Below are 19,711 nucleotides of genomic sequence, written 5' to 3'. Positions count from 1 at the left end.
TTTTTAAAAATGGCAGGCCTAGTCAATGTAACGAATTTTCTTACAAATGTTAACTATGGCTGAAGGAATCCAATATATTATGTACCGGTATTATTATTATTATTATTATTATTATTATTATTATTATTAAAGAAACATTATAATAAATATACGCGACTTCATTAACTTGACAGGAAAAATTGATATTTTTAATTTTATAGTCAACAGAACTTACCTTTGTTAACTGTAAATTCAACATACCGGTACAGTATCTGATGTAACACTCCATAACATGTGGAAGGAGATAGTTTTTCATTATTTCCAACTAACAAAACGAGCTCTTATATGCAAGAGAGAGTCTTATGAAGGCATGAGAGATGGAGCCTGAAGAGGCCTATGACAAGAAATGCTATTTGGAGGATAGGAACAGAAAGGCAGCATTGAAGCAAAAGAACCTGATAGTTTATATAGAAGAATTAAAATCTGCCCCTCTAGTAACCGATCTGTGGATTATCCTTCGCAAAAAAAAAAAAAAAAAAAAAAAAAAAAAAAAAAGGGGGGGGGGTACAGTAATGACTTACACGCCTCTATTCTATGTTATGAATAGTCTCTGCCACAATTGCTAACTTTCGCAGTTCTCTGTCATGGCTAAATGAACACTTCCACCCCTTTGGACTATCGTAAAAATTCTACTTTGCATCCCTCGTTCAAATATATTTTATTAATTGATAATTTTAGAATGGACATAAAGAAAAAAATTAATTATAAGAAAGAGGGGGGGAAAAAATACTATTTTTTAAAATACTGGAATCTTAAATGACACCAGACAGATTTTAAGTCCATTAAAATTGATAATATGAATTAGCCATTTTTTTAAATTAACCATTTACTATGTTCCATCCATCAAAATGGATAATCGAGATTTTATTCTGTATAAGTGAAACTTTTCTTAAGATATAAATATAATATTTATGCCACCCTACCCTATTATCTCCTGGCTTAGTTGTCTCATGAGTGATGTCTTATTGGTGTCACGAGGTTCCAACCAGTCTTCGGATTGTTGACTAAACACATACATACATCGGAGAGGGGGAACAGAATAGTGTTCTTCCTAATGCAACACATTAAACTTCTCACCTCTGTTTTCTTTTAAGCACTGGTAACACTACATACTTGAATATCACACTTTCAAAAGCATTTCTGTTTTACTAAGGAACTGGAAATAAATCAGACGAAGAAAATTAAATAAATTTACTATTCTGAATAATTTCTCACAGGAAGGACTTTCATGATGACAGTCAAAAGGGGATAATTATTTACAGAAAGTTCTTACCACAGTTGTTGCAGTGGGCACAACCCCAATACAATACGAAATAAAAGAAAATGAAATAAAACAGTTTTTCTTTTTAAATACACAAGCTTCAGCGACGAGTTCAATAGTAACACTATTCAATTCACTATTCATTAGCATTGATGGTGGGTTTAGTATGTTTTCTCTCTTATCACATCTTCCTTCATTCTTTCACTGCCTGGTCTTCCTCTCGGAGAAGGTCCGTCCATTGTCATTGAATGATCGTGCTGTTCACAGTGAATCACACACTGATGATACGACACTGCAGATGCATGTCCAGAGCGACCACTTGTAAGTGGCTGACCTTCTTCCCAGACGTCACGTTCTGGGTCGTACACTTCCACGATGTTTAGGAATGTTTGTCCATCGTAACCCCCTAAAAGTGAAATTAAGAAACGTTGCAAGAAATTAATACAGAGTAACATTACTCTAAAAATTGAGGTAATTCAGCCTATAAATTAGATTTCATATGTTAAGACATAGAAAGTATTTATTTTTATTCTGAAGGCCTGTCCATACTCCAGCTCTACAGAGGGTGACTAGATTCACATCGATAGAAAAGAGGACACAAAGCTTTAAAAAGGAGGACAACTGTTCGAAAAAAGAGGACAGAAAATATGTACTTATATTTAGGCTTAGCCATATATTATACTATAAATTACAACAATATCTATTTTCTTACAAAATATTTACAGTACAGATTTAGGCTTATATCATGCTTAAAAGTATGTTAATATTACAAAAATAATTATGATACAACTTAATAATAATACTTTTACAGTTAGCTACAGAGGGAAAGTCAAGGGAACTAAGAGGACAGAAAATATCTACCCTATTTAGATTTAGGCTCAGGCCTATATTATAATTAAAATTATGTCAATACCTATCTATTTTATTGCAGTACACTTATGATAAAACTTAATAATATAAAATGATTTTACAGTTAACTACATATGAAAGCCAAAGGAATTATAATTATTATCAAAATACATAAAAAGACCGCACAAAATGTGAATTTAATGTTACTTTGTATGCAAAGAGAGTTATGATCGTTGGCAAAGAGTATATTCTGTCGATGCTGCTGCCACCTACAGGAAAATTACTTGAAAAAGACATCAAATCAGATAATTTCAAAATATCAGACATACAAGTTACGAAAAGGGGGACATTTCTTGATTTTTTTAAAAATCCACCTGAACTCTGGACAAAGGCCTAAAAAAGGACGACATGTCTGGATAAAAGGTGACGTCTGGTCACCCTAGTTCTATATACACTGCAATTTATTAACTTATGCATTTACAGCACAGTACGATATTTAAGTCATTCCACTGCAGCGAAAGGAAAAAAAAAAAGTCACATTGTGTATCATGATGGCAGCCTCGTCATTGCTTGTTTGTATTGGGACATCGTGGGACTAGTTGGAATGAAATTATATATAAAAAAAAAAAACAGAAAATAAGAGTAAATCAAATAATTATATATATATATAGCAGGCAAATTTATCCATTAAAGAATAATGCTGAAGGCATAAAAGTCATTTCTTCTGTTTTATTACAAAATATTTTAACAAGTCTCTTTTCTCTCTGGATTGAGTACTTTGTTATCGACAATTTTAGATTGTCAACTCTAACAGGTTGTCGATTTAGGAGCACCCCAAAAGAGATCTCGAAAGCCGAAGTCCTTACCTAATTATTCTCACGCCAAAAATATCTACAAACAATATTTCATTGATCCATGGGATATATGTATATGAATAGTGATTTGTTAAATTTATTATATAAATAGCTTTTTAACTTTCTTGTGTTAACTGACATGCATTTTATTTTAGTTAATGACAAGTGTTGGCTTAATGTCGGCCATCTTCAGATTTATAATCGTCAATAGTTTCTCAATTAACATAAGAAAGTTAAAAAGTTATTTATATAACAATTCATCACTGATACAAGTGTTAAAAGTTGTTGTTGTTGTTTTCTAATGCCAGGCGTTTGACAATAAAGTCATTTTACCTCTTGCACTCCAATATTTTTCAAAGATATTATCATGGTCAGCCAGTGAAGCACAGATTTTGAGGTGTTTCGAATCCATTTCATGGTTTGAGTTGCACAATGGGCAACAAGTGTTAAAAGTACGGTATGTAATCAAGATGTACACTGAAGAGGATATAATTACAAGCCTTGGCATTATCCTGTTAAAAACAACGCAGTATGCAGCACTTTTTTATTTTTGATTTAAGTGTCCAATTAAAGAACACAATATCTCAAAGTAAACATCAGATTTACGAATCACGTTAAATATGGTCTAATAATTCGTGATCGAAGTACAGCACACTACACATATTAGTATCTGTTTTCTCTTCGTGTAGTTTGATTTCTTTCAAAGCATGCATAATTTCAGGTGACCAAATTCGGATAGCCTAATCAATCTCTGAAACCATTCACATTAACGAATATTCCTCTCGTTATCAGCAGGTTTCAATTTATGCACAACCAACACTTTATAAGGACAAAAACTAACAAGCAAACATTCTCATGGGGGCAGATAAAAAAAGTTAAATTTTTTTCTTCCACCATGTTAATAATGTCAAAAGAAGTGCTTATGCAAATTTTGGCCACTCAATCGCAATTACGAGGCCGTCCAGAAAGTGATTTTCCCTGGGGCCGTTTATAGAAAAAAAAAAGCACAATTGCATGGAAATATTTATTGAAACAGATACAGGAACCATTGCGCTACTTGTCAACATATCCCCCACTGGAATTGAGACATTTGTCATACCATGGGATCAATTATGTGTCATAGAAGTCAGCCGCCTCAGATCGGAACCAGCATTTGATTGCATCTGCACCTCTCTCTTTCGATCCAATGATATGAGAAATGCCTCAATTCCAATGGAAAATATGTTTAAAAATAGCTCAACAATTGCAAAAAAGTCAAATTTTTTTTCTTCCACCATGTTAATTATGTCAAAAGAAGTGCTTATACAAATTTTGGTCACTCGACCGCAATTACGAGGGCCGTAAAAAAATAAGTTTGCCAGGGGTGGCCAACAAAAAGAAAACACAATTTCACTGAAAAAATTGATTGGAAAAGACACAGCAGTTGTTGAGATATTTTTCAACATATTCCCCACCGGAATTGAGACTTCTGTCATATCATGTGATCGATGGCTAGATGCAGATGGCTGGTTCCGATTCCAGGCGGCTGACTTCTACGTCACAAGGATACAAAAATTGATCCCATGGTATGACAACTGTCTCAATTTCGTGGGTGATATGTTTGTAAATAGCGCAATAATTGCTATATCTGTTTCAGTAAATCCTTTCCATGCAATTGTGCTTTGTTTTCTATAAACAGCCCTAGGGAAAATTACTTTCTGAACGACCTCGTAATTGCGGTCAAGTGGCCAAAATTTGTATAAGCATTTCTTTTGACATTATTAATATGGTGGAAGAAAAAAATTTAACTTTTTTATCTGCCCCCATCAGAATGTTTGCTTGTTAGTTCTAGAGTGCACCACAGCTGGTGCATCTACTTTACACTTGCAATGAATTGCAGTGAGCATGGAGAATTGTTGAGACGTCAGAGCAGGGGCGGCCCGTACCTATGTGCTACAGTGCTACAGCACAGTGATAATTTTTGCTCAAATAATGTATTTGTAATACCATAGTATCTGATCTGCCATTTAAGAATTTCCCGTAGTTATATTGTTGACGCATTATCGAGTTTTTAGTCTTCACTCTTTGGTGCCTCAGGGGGTTCGTTGTGCTACTCTGAACTTCATATGAGAATGTAGACATTTATGCGCATGTGCGAAGCTGAAATCACTGCTCTGATTGGCTATTTTTACGCGGGAAAGTGCTGTAGTCAGCTTCAGCACAATACAGCTTGGAGATTGCAAAAGTAAAGCGTAACGAAAGAATGCTTGTTTGTGGAAGAACTCGGAACTATTTACAATGTATTTGGTAATTCAAATATCAGACTGCTGCTGCCATCTACCTGTAGGCCTATGAGGTTGCTCCTGAATCAGCTAGCAAGCGACGGAAAATGGAATCCTAGAAAATTGAAGCCAAGGAAGTATGTGACTGTGTAATTCAGGAAACTACTCACCGTTTCCAGTCTTTAAGCTACCTAGACGCAACAAAATTGTTAACAGCAACATTTTTGAGAATTTTTCGTATAATTTTCGTGAATGCGAACTTGAAGTTGCTGTCAACAGCTATACTATACTAAAGAAAAGTGTTAAAGACACAACTTGGAGTTCTACATGGAAAACCCGACTTCCAAAATATAGATGTCTGTTAAATTGTTACAATACATAGTCTCCAACAATTTACAGGATCCATTCCGTGAAGTAACGAAGTTGTTAAATATTTTGGTTACAACACCAATGGCCACTGCTGAGCCAGAAAGATGTTTTTCTTGCTTGAAACGCATAAAAACGGTTTTTAAGGAACACTATGTCCCAGGATCGTCTCACTGCTCTTGCAATACTGTCAATAGAAAAGGGTATGATGTCCAAGATGGAGGGGTTTAACACCAGGGTAATTGACAAATTCTGTAGTAGGAAGGAACGTTGTATGGACTTCATATTTCGTCACTAGGCGAGTCTCAAATTAAGATAAATACATATAAGTGTATATAGTAGGTAGATATAGAGATTGTAGCACACTCATTATTTTGACCACCAGCCGCTACTGCGTCAGAGTACTTTGAGAAAACCTATATTGTCTGGACCACAGGCTTGCCCAACACAAATTAAAGTTCAGAGGCGGACTAAATATAAAGTAGTGTCATAATTCAATTTATTTTATGTAGGTTATCTTAGTTTATTATCTAAAACTTACCCATAGCATAAAGTTTCCTGTCCAACACCGTCACACTTAATGCACTCCTTGCTATTCTTATACTAGCCACTGAGTCCCAGCTATCTCTTTCTGTATCGTATCTTTCTACAGAGTTCAGCTGCCTGCTTCCATCGTAACCTCCAACTACGTAGATGTACTGGTTTAATGCTGCTACTCCTATAAACAACATACAATAAAGGAATAAGTCTTGTTTCAATGTTCTTTGAGATCCTTCTCAAAGTAGAACATTTTGTTAATTTCAGGTTATTAATTTGTAATTTGACAATGTTAGCATAAAGTGGTGTTATTTTGCTTTGAAAGAACATGAATGGTTAAGCCACTTACAAGCAGAAGCTCTAATTCTGTGACGCATGTGCGACAATAGAGTGTTGACAGGATATTATAATCAATTCTCAGAAAATAGTGCAGAGCACCATGACTACGAAGGATAATAATTTACATGTTTAATAGAGTGTTGGAATGAGATACAAGTAGGCTACAAAGATTTGACTCGATCATTTATTTTTCCCATCTATAAAAAAAGAGACCAAGAAACTAACTTGGTATTTATGTACTAGTAATCATAAGTAGAGTATTTGGAAAAATAATTACAATAAGACTGGAAACTGCAATTAGAGACAAACTAGCCAAAGAAAAAGATAATTACAGTGGCATGTGCATTAACAACAGATGGCAGAAAAAAAGAATTACAAAATTAACTTTTGATTAGCTCCCACAAGGAAGAAGAAAATGTGGGTGGCTCCAAGTAACATAACAAAGATGAATAATCTAGGCAATCTGGACAAGACAACTTCATGAAGATCTCTACAGAGACAGAGATAAGTGAAGGAAGGGAATACAAGGCAACTGTTCAAAAGTGAAAAAGACATAGGTATAATTAATTTTGCACAAATTTATGTAAAAAAAAAAAGCTGTATGCAGTGCTTCTCTTCTGGAGAAGAAGATGGTGAAACTCTGTGTAGAATATATTATAGCAGATGGGGAGATGATTACTGACCAATGCACGGAAATTTTGTCGTTTTTAAACTCCTTTTCGTCCAACTTCAAGACTTTCAAGGCCTAAGTGGAATTCATGTTAAAAACAATCATTAACATATTTTTCTGTTCCATGGTGAAATATACAACAAAAAGGTGCCGGACGTTCTGGCTCATTACAGCAGAAAAAAATCACTGGCTGTATGTATTTTACGTCATCTAATAGGTATTATTTGTCTATTTATAAAACTCTGCATTCAAAAATGGTTCGCTCAACAAGGGACCTAGGCCTCTATGTGGTGTGGGGATCCTAACGTACTGTAACAGAATTCGCATGGAAAAGTAGAAATAATTCAGCATTTAATGATAAAATTAATTTCTCAGAAATTTAGGGATCTGCAAACGTACTATTTAGCTCCTTACATTATCTCTTCATCTTACGCAAGAAACAAAATTAAGAATACTCACTAGGATAGCTTTAGAGTTCATTATCAAATTGTGTTTTTATTTTCAAATACAGAACTACTATTAAAATTTATTGTATTTCATGCACATCATTTACAGATAAACTACCTTGTAGATACTGCATATAAACAAAATCTATTTAATTGTTTGAGAGTAATCTCATATACACTACTGGTCAAAAGTTTTTGATCAGCTATGAAAACAACTATTTACTTCGTTTCAAGTACAAACACATCGGAATAACTAAACAAAACAACAAAATAAATATTTTCTCTCCCTAGCATTATGATATGATAGAATATTCAAAACGAAATCCCTGTTTTAACCACAAATCCATAGCTGTGATAGGTGATCGAAAACTTTTGACCGATACCAGTAGTGTAATAAACATATAAACAAAATCCATTTAACAATTCACGAGTAATCACTGTAACAGATGTGCTGATATCATGCCCAAAACCACTTTTGTGGTATCAATAACGCTAAAAAAACGCGTACTATTTTCACAAAAAACTCGAAATTGATTTATGCAGCATCACAATAATTTTTTTTCTTGTGATACCGGTACTGTAAAGTGGGGTGACTTTGAACGCTGAGGTGACTTTGAACAGTAATTTAGCTCCTTTCTAAATTAAATGCTGTACCCAATTGCGAAAAAACTGTTTAAGTTGTCAATAAATTAGTTCAGTTTTTTCGAAATAGGGTACAGCATTTAATTTAGAAGGGCACTAAATTACTGTTCAAAGTCACTTTGGCGTTCAAAGTCACCCCACTTTACGGTACTTCACATAATGAGAACATAAGACAGTCCTATATAAATGAATGGACAAATAGAGAGACCTACTTCCTCTGTGTCAGAGATGCTGAGAAAATAGCAGTGGCTCACTAGTGAAATGAACTGTAGAGTTTATGGACAAAGAAGTATGTTTATCAGTGAGGGAGGTTATGAAAGAATGGTTTACAGAGTATGGTATATGCTTACAGACTAAAGATGAACATATGATTTACAAAGTATGCTTACTGCCTAGGTTTATGACTAATACAATGTTTTACTGTTTATGCTCTGGTTGATGTACGTGATCTCTGCGCAGTCTCAGGCAGGCTAGTGGAAATGGTGTTCACGTGCTGTTCAGTCTTCATGAGCACCATTGGGAACTAATGATCACCTTGTCCCATCTGGTGTTGTACAGTACTGGATTCACTGTTCGAATCGATATAGATGGATGCATGACATGTCTCACTGTTATACAGCCACAGAGTCCATGGAATTCACGTACGCAGCTGCTCTCTCTACCGTCTCGTGTTCTTGGGCTTGTTTGGTTCGTTTGGATGTCTTTTTCTCCTGTTATGCTAGTCTCCACTTTCGCATTCTCCCAACATCTCAGGTTCAAGATATTTTGAAAGTTCACAAATTTTCACGACTTTATATCTCTCTCTCTCTCTATATATATATATATATATATATATATCTCTCTCTATATATATATATATATATATATATATATATATACAGTGCTATTTTTCTGGCGGAACGTGCCAGAACGGTGTTTCGGCACCTTTTCGTTATATTTGTCATCATGAAACCGAGAAATGTGTTAATAAAATACCTATCATATATTAAAATAATTTTTCTTTGAAATCCGCTTAGACCTTGAAAGTCTTGAGATTGGACGAAATGGAGATTACAAGTGACAAATTTTCCGTGCATTGGACAGTAATCATCTCTCCGTATGCTACAAAGAGTTCCACCACCTTTTTCTCAAGAAGAAAAGCACTGTGTGTGTGTGTGTGTGTGTGTGTGTGTGTGTGTGTGTGTGTGTGTGTGTGTGTGTGTGTGTGTGTGTGTATATATATATATATATATCTCACCATCATCATCCTTGCATGTATTGGACCTAGTGGCCCGTTACGGTCTCTTGCCAATGCTTGAACGGTCTGCCCAAGGATCTCTTGCTCACAGGATGGTAATTTAAAATTTGGCGTGGAATTCTAGAACGAGGCATTCTGATGACATGTGATCTCCAGTTTTGTCTGTATTTCTGTAGGTATTTCGTAATCGGTTCAATCTGCAGTTCTTTCATAATGTCAAAATTTTTAATGTGATCCATTCTTGTGTAACCTGCTGTATGACGCAAAAATCTCATTTCTGCCGCCGTTAATCTTTGTGAATCAATATTACGAATCGTCCAAGCTTGACTACCAAAACAGAGTATAGGTCTGGCCAATGTTTTATAATGTTTTATAAATTCTGGTGCACGTGTGTTTTTGTACTAAGGTTGGTTTGAATATCTGATTAATTATCCCCATTGCTCTGTTGAATTTAATAATTTTCTCATTCAGATCCTTTTCTTCTTCATATGAAATTTGGTAACCAAGATAACTAAAATTTTTGACTCGTTTGATGATCTTATTGATGCATATTTTGCTACGGACCGGTTCATATATATATAATATTCGATCGGATCGTTCGACACTTCAAACGTCCGGGTCAGTTCAGACCTCGTGGAGTTACGTACAAAGAATTGCCACTGCAATGTAGTTTCTGAGGCATGTTTTGTTCTACCCATCTCGCTGACCTTCAGGGTCTGACCAGTTTCGTGGAACTCGTTTGTCGTAACTCGTTTGGTATACTTTTCGTTTCACTGTGTTCATTTGTTCAAAAGTTGTGTAAGTAATTCTAATGCAATACTTTTTTGGACAAGCAGTTGGCGACGTTACTGTACTGTTCTACATCAATGGTATTTGTGTGCAAATATCCAAATAGCCTATCTGCAGCATTATAATATTATACGTTATATTCTGTATGAGAAAATAAAAATCTTAAAATGGTGGCAAATCACCACCTTACATGCACTGCAAGTTTGAAATGTTTCAGTCGTAACTTTGAGTTAGATATCTGTTTGGTGAAATCATAAATTAGAAATTGTTAAAAATTACCTGCTCCACTCCTGTGCTTTGTCATGGGTGCTATCATACTCCATTCATTGTTCTCTGGGTGGTAGCATTCACCTGTGTTCAGTCTCTCAGAGCCGTCATAGCCACCTATTGCGTAGAGTAACCTGTTGACAACGGCAACACCTACTCCAAGACGTTTCGTATGCATTGGTTTTATATTCGACCAACGATCTTCTTCTGGATCATACCTTAAATTAATAATACATAACGAAGATTCAGTCTTTGAAATATAACAGTTTTCTCTCGGTTTAATCCTTGATTTTAAGCTTCAACATTTACTTTGTAGGATGTATGAGATGCTGTCGGGTTTTGTATGTTCCTATTACATACCACAGTAATTTACAAACAGATGGGTGTACCTAGTGAAACAGGGAGTAAGAAATGCACAAAGAAACTTTTTAAAAATAGAAATAGCTTCTTTAAATGATTAGTTAATATTTAAATTAAGGTTTCTATGTTACTTTAAATTATTTATAAATATTGAGATTTGTTAGCCAACTGTACGAAAACAGGTTGGAACCTCATAAGTGACGCCAATAAGGAATGACTCATGAGGCAACTAAGCCATGAAATAGTAGGGTACAGTGGCCAGTTCCTTTCCCCCCTCCATATTGAGTTTTATACTATATTTAATTATACATATTATACTCATTCCTATTATATGATCTACTGTATCTTTGTCCCTCTGTATGAATCAATATTAGATATTCACATGTAGAAGGACTCCTAAGTCATGAGGCCAGCTTGAGATAATATAGGACAAACATTAAACAAGAAACTCAATGGTAAAGGGCATAACTTTTCAATGTTCTATCTCGAATCGAATTGAGATAATATATTATGTGTAGAATATTATCAGAAATGTTTTTGCTACAGTAACCTTATCAATAACTGAATAATATACGAGCAAAATAAGTGCTGTTACGAATAGTCCAGTTAGCTAATTTCCATTAATGTGTTCACATCTTATAGACGGAGAAGCCACATGAGTTGAAAATGAATTACTGACAGTACGAAGTTTTGGTATACACAAAATTACAATAATATATTTAAGGGTTCATTCTCTATGAAAAAAAAAATACTTTAAATCACTGAATTATTCTGTAATAATTAAGTAAACATACTGCACCTACTAAAGGAATTAACTAATTAATTAATTAATGCATACAGGCATACAAACAGACAAAAAATAAAAAAAGAAACAAAGGAAGAAATACAGAAAAAAGAAAAGAAATAATGGAAATCTACTAATTAGTATATTTCTAATGTTTACTTAAAACCTCAGAAGAATGAAGTCGGAATTAGTATAAAATTCAGTATTGATAGTTAGCCAACAGCATAACTCAGTTGGTTGAGGCGCTTGCCTGTCAATCCGGAGTTGTGCTCAGGCGTGGGTTCGATTCCCGCTTGGCTGATTACCTGGTTGAATTTTTTCCAAGGTTTCCCCCAATTATAAGGCGAATCTCATGTAATCTATGGAGAATTCTCGGCCACTTTTCCCCCAATACCATCTCGCTATCACCAATCTCAATGATGCTAAGTAATAGAGTAGTTGATACAGGGTCATTAAATAACCGTCTAAAACAATATTGGTAGTTGTGGTGGCAATGTGTGTTTACCTTTCTACACTACTGTGATATTCGCTGCCTGCTGAACCACCAACTGCGTACAAGAGGCCGTCCATTACAGCTACTCCTACTCTGTTACGAGGAACTGACATAGGACTACATGGTCTCCATTGATCCATCACCGGATTATATCGATCAACCCAGTCTGAATCGTAACTGCTGCCTGGAGAATTGTTACGTCCTCCTACAGCATAAAACATGCCCTAAAAAAGAAAAGACGCAATAATATATCACCATTACCACAACAAAATAAACCTGTTTAAAATATATTTGAATTAAGTTCACAAGATATGAAGAAGAAATTCCTGCAACATGCAGAACTTTATCAGATGTCATGCAGAGTTTGATTCCATTGACTACGTATAGTCATAAAAAGCTTTCTGGACTCTGCTTATATTACAGTGCTCAATCTCGGGTAGGAATGGGTATGAGTATAAAGCGGAATTCAATATGAAGAAAATCATTAACAAAGTTCAGTAATGTTAAAATATTATCCTCCTTAAAGATACCAAGTAAGAAATTTCTTGGGCTTAAGTTGAAGACAAATACTGGTGTTCTCTAAATGAATGGGACACCATTCACTGTAAGACAGAACAGACTGAACTAAAGTGTGATACATATTTTTAGGGTCAACATAATAATCAATTAAACGTTTTTAAGCTCCTAAGAGCAAAACAAATTTTGTCAAATTTCGTACATCATATGTTCTAAATATAAAGGCCAATTTAAATTATTGTTCAACACAAGGCCGAAACATTTACAGGGATTAACAGGTTTAACTGATATTTTATTACTACAGTTAAAATTAGATCAGAAGAATTCATATTCTTATTAAAAACAAATAATGAGTTTCATCAAAATTCATTATTAAATTATTTATTAATAGTACACCATTTGATGAAGCTGTAGACAACTTACTTTATCAGAAAAATAAATTATGATAAGAGATTATAATTGAAACTTAATGAAATTACGGGAGAGAAAAATGCAATAACCCCCTGTACTCAAAAGAAACAGACCCAAATATCTTTGTCTACCAAAAATTTCATCTGGGATTAACTGGAACTTGATCCAAAGTGTCTGCCACAACAGTCTGTATCTTATAATATTATAATGTTTTGACTTGATAGTGTTCTATTATACCTATAAAAAGTAAAAACAATATAGAAATCCCTCAAGTGATAGCTGATATTATGAATTTCATGTATAATCACAGTCCTACAATGTCAATGCGAATGTCGTGTAATAAAGTAACAGTAACGTATACCAAAAAGAAAGTAAAAATGTGATTAGGTTGTATCATAGGCAATGGACATACCTTTAAAAATGCTCCACCTAGTCCTGATCTAGGCACTGTTAACTTTGCAAGCTGCGACCACGTACGATCATCTGCATTGTAGCCTTCAAGCAGATCTAGTGAATTCCTGAGGTAACCACCAGCTATGTAAATTATTCTTGGAGTATTGGGTGTACGTTCTTTCACACATGGCTTTTTGTGCAGAGTCAGATCCTGCATATAAAATTGCATTGCCCTTATTCTGTCCTTTACTGGTAACATATGCTACTTATTAATTGAAATTCTGGTTTTACTATTTACGTGTGAGAAGGCACTGCATGCGTAAGAACTATGATACTGTGTGACTATATACTGTATAAGTGATTAAATTAGAGTCCGGATTTGTATGTAATATTAATCTCTAAATATGAACTGTACTGACCAGCTGCCATATGCTAAATTCCCTTTGGAAGACATCGGTTGATTCCATAAGAGCTAAGGTTTACACATTAACGAATTTCTTATAAAAGACTCACTCCGTTTTTCCTTTGTTTTGTTTGTTTATTGCTTTTTCTGTCTGTTTATAGGTCAATAAATATGTAGTACTGGGCAAAATGTGTAAAAATATGTACGGTACCTAACCTAAAATTTGAGTATATGGTTCCTATTTATGTAAATAGTCAACATTTTCGGTTATTATGAAAGTACATATGAACAAAAAAAAAAGTAATTACGTAAGAATCCGGACTCTACTGATTAAAAGTGTTTGGCTAGAACTTTGGGAGCGAATAGAGGAATTCAATTACGCAGAACTACTCAAAAAGCAACCTATGTCCATTAAAGCAAATCTGCAGTATTAGATTAATTAAAATTGGCATTTCTGTTCCAATAACAGCACTAAAATGCTCTCGCTTGTCAGAATGCACATATGCATATAAGTTTCTTAGTGATTGCGTGATCTTGTTATAAATTAATATGAATTACCGGTAACTAAAATTTTAATTAATTGAGCACTGCAGATTGGCACTAACAGAAGTGAATTCCTTTTTTAAAATTTTGTTTTACTAGGAGTCCTCTTCTAGAGGCTTCCAAAACCTTCAGAATCATCCTTAATTGTCCTTCCTATTTCACTGATGCTAGTAAAGTTTTTATAGCTGTATTAAATAAAATTACTCTAGTATTAACAGCTTACTGAGTTTGTGCAAAGTATAATGTGATTGCATTGCCAGCAATAGTCATTCAAATATACCAATTATAACTGTGCATTAGTTCTGGAGAATGTCACGTGCTGCTTGGTAGAATATAAACTATAACGCCCACCACCATCTCCAAAATCAGCAAACATACAATTTTGTTTTATAGCGTTGTGTGTTGGGGAAGGTCAGACATTGTTTTATATGCCTGACATTATACTATTTACCTTATCACCCCATGTCCCTCTCCTCTAGAAGAAAAATCAATACCAAAGCAATTTGAAAACCAGCACTAGGAAGTACAATTCATGTAGTAATGGTTGGTTGCAACACCTACAGACATGGTCGATAAAGACTTTAATAGACTTTGCCAGTCTAGCAGCATGAAGAATTCCATTTCTGAGATGGAGGCACTGGCAAGATAGTATTCATTATCCTCTGATAATGCATTGACAGGCAAGGATAATTATGACTAGCAGTGCTTGATATAGCCTTTGGGTTTTCTCTTCCAAAGGAAGCCATGCTAAACATTTATATCAACCTTAAAAATCCACCACCTCAGTTAAGATACCCTTGAACCTCGAATGTAACAATAACCACACGACAATAGAGGATGATTCAATAGCAATAGTTGGAAATATTTTTGAACTGTAAAAATTATAATGTAAATGTTATACCTTAAATATTTGAGCTAGATATTCTCTGCATGCTGGCAGTTTCTTGAGTACGTCACAATTCTTCATTTGGTCACGAAGAAAGTTTGGTGTGAGATACTGACATCGCACAGCATGCAATATGTGTTCCATTTTAGGATACCTCTTTTCTTCGTCGTATTTAACCCACTTGAGTACAGCATTATACACTTCTCGTTCCTCTTGCACATTTAACTCGTCCTTCTTTATAAGTGCTACCAGTTGAATTGCTTGAAGCTGTAGAAACTCCTCCTCTTGACAGATCTGAAAATTTGAATAGGACTAATTGGTACCTGTACTCATTTACAAGACAATTGGACTGTGCTTTATGTCACCTTAATAAATTACTTATTTTACAAGTACTAAAATGTACCTACAACGTAAATTACAAACTGTTTTATGTCAAATAAAAATTTGTAGTACCTTCAAAATTATAAATGAATTAAAGTATTGATATTGTACCCCAAAAAATTCTGCAAATGCATATATTTTCAGAATGATACCTGATTAGTTAAGATTTGATTCCAAAGTAAGTACTACACGTTTCATTTATCCAACATTTTGTACTTATACAGTCTTGAAAGTCCATAAAAGAATCACATATGTATGCAAAAACAATAACCGGAATATGTATGAAAATAATAGAAAAGTGTATTATTAAAATAAACATCATACATATACAATAATTATAAATAATATATTATAATATGATAGACGTTATGTTACATAGAGTACTTTATTTTGTGCTGTTGATATAATGAGAGGCATTCTGAGAAATTATCCTTGTTGAAATTTTTGTCAGTTTGTGGAATTTCTATGCAGTGAAAATATGCTCCTTACTTCATAGTACGTCACTAGTACCAACACAAAAAAAAAAACAGGAAAATAACTGGTATTTCAAATTTACGTAGCATCAAATATGGTTGGTTGGTCTCAAATGCACTAGAATTGACTTTATGATCGTTTTCCTCGCATCAAATATTAAAATTATCATAATTTCTCCCACAGCAATCATGTAAAAGAAAATATCTCCTCCTTAATAAATCTCAACAAATATCAGAGAAAATATTAACTTTGGTATAAATCAGAAAATATACAAAATATTTCTCATTGAAATGCGCATTTATATGCACATTCATAAGCATGTAAAACAGTTGACCAAGGTATTCCATATATGAGAGAGTGTTACAAGTGACATGTACTTTGTCTATAGATCTGAATTGTAGCTTACAAATTTCATCACTAAATTAAGTTTAACAATATTATGTCTAATGGTTTTATTAGAATCACTAGCAAAAATCAAACTGCCTGCCATTTTGAAACTGGAGTTTAAAGGTACCGGTAACGTCAGTAGGATGAATGACTACCGCAAACTGGAAAAGAGGCAATTCGATCCTAGGGAGAAAAAAGGGTTTATTATTTTCGTCATAACTTCTATATTGGCTTCGTGGCTATTCAGTTTTATATCAAATTAGTACCACAGATTCCTTGCTTGAAGGTAAATGCGGCCAGAGTACACTGGAATATATAAATTTTCCTACACTTTAGTTCAATGAGTGTATTATATAAACTTAAATTTTCGATTTTTATCTTTATATTCTTGTCATATAGAATGCAGTGTTCGTTAAATGTTAATGCTTATGAATTCCTGAAATAAATAACCGACTTGAAACTTGCATTTGGTCAATTTTAAATGTACCAATATGATGAAGGATGGATAGAACAGAGAAAAATTGTCTCCGGTACCGGGACTCAAATCCGGGTTTCCAGCTCTAAGTGCTGATGCTTTATCCACTAAGTCACACCGGATTTCCTGTTCCGATGCCAGATCGAACCCCCTCAGTTTAAGTTCTATCTGTCAGTTTTCCCATGGCCTATCCTCATGTACTGTGTCAGAATATGTGACAGTGGCACAATGTCCAACGCACTATGTACAGAGGTGCACTCATTACGAGTGACTTAAGTAGCCGGGATCTGACGGGATGAGCGCAGTCTTGAATTACTAAGTGATTACTTACGCATATCATATTATTATGATGTACCAAAGTATTACGTTATTTTCGTGCAGGAATTCTGCGTGATCCCGGCCACTTTGTCACTCGTAATGAGTGCACCTCTGTACATAGTGCGTTGGATATTGTGGCACTGTCACATATACACAGTGCATGAGGGTAGATCACTAAAGGGAAAACTGAGAGGTAGAACTTAAACTGAGGGGATTCGATCCGGCATCGGTACTGGAATCCAGTGTGGCTTAGTGGATAAAGTGTCAGCATGCAGAGCTGAAAACCCGGGTTCGAGTCCGGTGCCGAAGAGAATTTTTCTCTGTTCTATCCATCCTTTATCATATGACAACACAGAATTCTTGCACGGAAATATCATATGTACTTTCGTACATCATAATAATACCAATATGAGTTAAACTGTCCTATTCAGACGGATGTTCCAATGACAGTACATGTTTTCATCATGTAAATAGAATGTGAATAATTCTTACTGTTTACAACAGAGTAGTATGAAGTCAGGAGAATATTTTTGAGTTCTGTTCTTACTCTTCTAAAGTATAATACCAGTAATTGTTTTTCTTCTTACCTACCTGAGTAAAATGCTGTTCAATAAACTGAGTGGCTTTGTGATTCAGATCTTTACACCCATGTTGTTCCGCGAAGTTTGCAATGCCAATAGCATTCGTAGGATCCAGCTGACGTTCTAAGAACACACAGCAGGCATCTATGACATTAGCAACCTGAAACAAATTTATCCAGATACTAAGGATCAGATAATGTTTTCAATATAAACAAGTTGTTCACAGTGCTGATCCCATGACTTACGCATCCCAACATAAATTACAAATAGATAATATTAAAAGCACAATTTAGCCAGATCAATAATGCAGGATTTTGTATACCTAGGAAATCATATTTCATTGAACGATTACCAAAGAGATGGTGAAAAACATTTAGTAAAGTATAATATATATTAATGGAATTCTACGACTAAACGTCTAAAAACAAATGAAAAAGAAAATTAAAAGTCACTTCTATAACATATCAGAATCAGCTTTCCTAAATTGTAGTAAATGCTGGACACTGTGCCAGAATGATATAAACAACAAGGTTAAACACCATACGAGGTGCTCAGCGCGCAAATGGCCCAACCCACAAAATTATATTTCCACTTTATCTCTTTGTAACAGTGCACGAAATTATGCAAACACCCAACGGCATAGCTCTGTTGGCTAAGGCGCTTGCCTGTCAATCCAGAGTTGCGTTAGGGTGCACGTTCGATTCCTGCTTGGGCTAATTACCTGGTTGGGTTTTTTCCGAGGTTTTCCCCAACTGTTAGGCAAATGTCTGGTAATCTATGGCGAATCCTCGGCCTCATCTCGCCAAATACCATCTCACTATCACCAATCCCATCAACGCTAAATAACCTCGTAGTTGATACAGCGTCGTTAAATAACCAAGTAAAAAAATTATACAAACAACAAGGGTAACATCAGAGATGCTCAGCGCAAAATGGCCCAACCCACAAAATTATATTTCCACTTTATCTCTTTGTAAAAGTGCATGAAATGCGAAACACAAACAAAACTTGAAGAGAATAATATGAGGAGCTCTTTAAAGCGATAAACTCAATATGCAAATTTTGTGGGTTGGGCTATTTGTGCACTGAGCGCCTCATATTAAAAATAAAGATCTGAGAAATCAATGGAAAATACAGTACGATTTTTTCTTCGTAGCCATTTGCTATGTTTGCATAGCCTACTGGGAAGAGACCATAAGGAAATAATGTTTTAAGGATGCCAGAATACTGTTTGTCATCGTTTACAAACCACATCGACAGATGGATTTAGGAAGACCTCATTGCAGATAGACAGATCAAATTATAACAGTCGCATAAGGGGAAACTGTAGCTTACACGTACACAGAAGAAGAAGAAGAAGGAGAAGAAGAAGAGTACATGAAATTTACAGGATGAAGACTCAAATCTAAATTCCTACAAGTTCAAATGTAATTTTTAGTAAAGAAAGAGTGTGTTAACTTGTTAGTCAGTAGAAAGACATCCTTATGTGATGCATTGAAGACTTTACTGGACCCTGTTAGCCTCACAATGTAAAGAATTGCGTTTCTCGAGCTGGAAGCAGCTGTAGGATGGAATTCGTTATCTCCGATGATTGTATAACAGGTGAGAATGTTGATTAGCAGAGTTGAATTTTGATGTGGGTGAGAAACAGCTGTAAATTTTTCTGGAACCATGTTTGTAGGGTGTGTATACATGCTACAAAGCTACATACGGTGCTTGCTAGTTTTACCTCCCTTTTGAAGGAATCTG

At 34.8% G+C, this 19,711-nt stretch overlaps 1 protein-coding gene across 3 annotated transcripts in view; it reads right to left on the bottom strand.

Moving 5' to 3' along the window:
* Positions 1-1,215: 1,215 nt before the first annotated feature.
* The window catches only part of Keap1 (kelch like ECH associated protein 1), a 188,180-nt gene continuing 169,684 nt past the window's right edge, over positions 1,216-19,711 (bottom strand). For all 3 annotated transcript variants that reach the window (XM_069818454.1, XM_069818456.1, XM_069818455.1), the window contains 7 exons: positions 17,973-18,122; positions 15,362-15,640; positions 13,534-13,725; positions 12,207-12,418; positions 10,570-10,775; positions 6,172-6,348; positions 1,216-1,706 (listed from right to left, as the gene is read on the bottom strand). In XM_069818454.1, the coding sequence (XP_069674555.1) occupies positions 1,462-1,706; positions 6,172-6,348; positions 10,570-10,775; positions 12,207-12,418; positions 13,534-13,725; positions 15,362-15,640; positions 17,973-18,122 (1,461 nt within the window). In that variant the 3' untranslated portion in view covers positions 1,216-1,461. The remainder of the gene's footprint in view (positions 1,707-6,171; positions 6,349-10,569; positions 10,776-12,206; positions 12,419-13,533; positions 13,726-15,361; positions 15,641-17,972; positions 18,123-19,711) is intronic.

The sequence above is a fragment of the Periplaneta americana genome, chromosome 2 (assembly GCF_040183065.1).
Source record: "Periplaneta americana isolate PAMFEO1 chromosome 2, P.americana_PAMFEO1_priV1, whole genome shotgun sequence".
In the NCBI taxonomy this organism is placed as follows: domain Eukaryota; kingdom Metazoa; phylum Arthropoda; class Insecta; order Blattodea; family Blattidae; genus Periplaneta; species Periplaneta americana.
The sequence above is the reverse complement of the archived record's forward strand: the minus strand, read 5'-3'. Positions and strand labels throughout refer to the sequence as shown.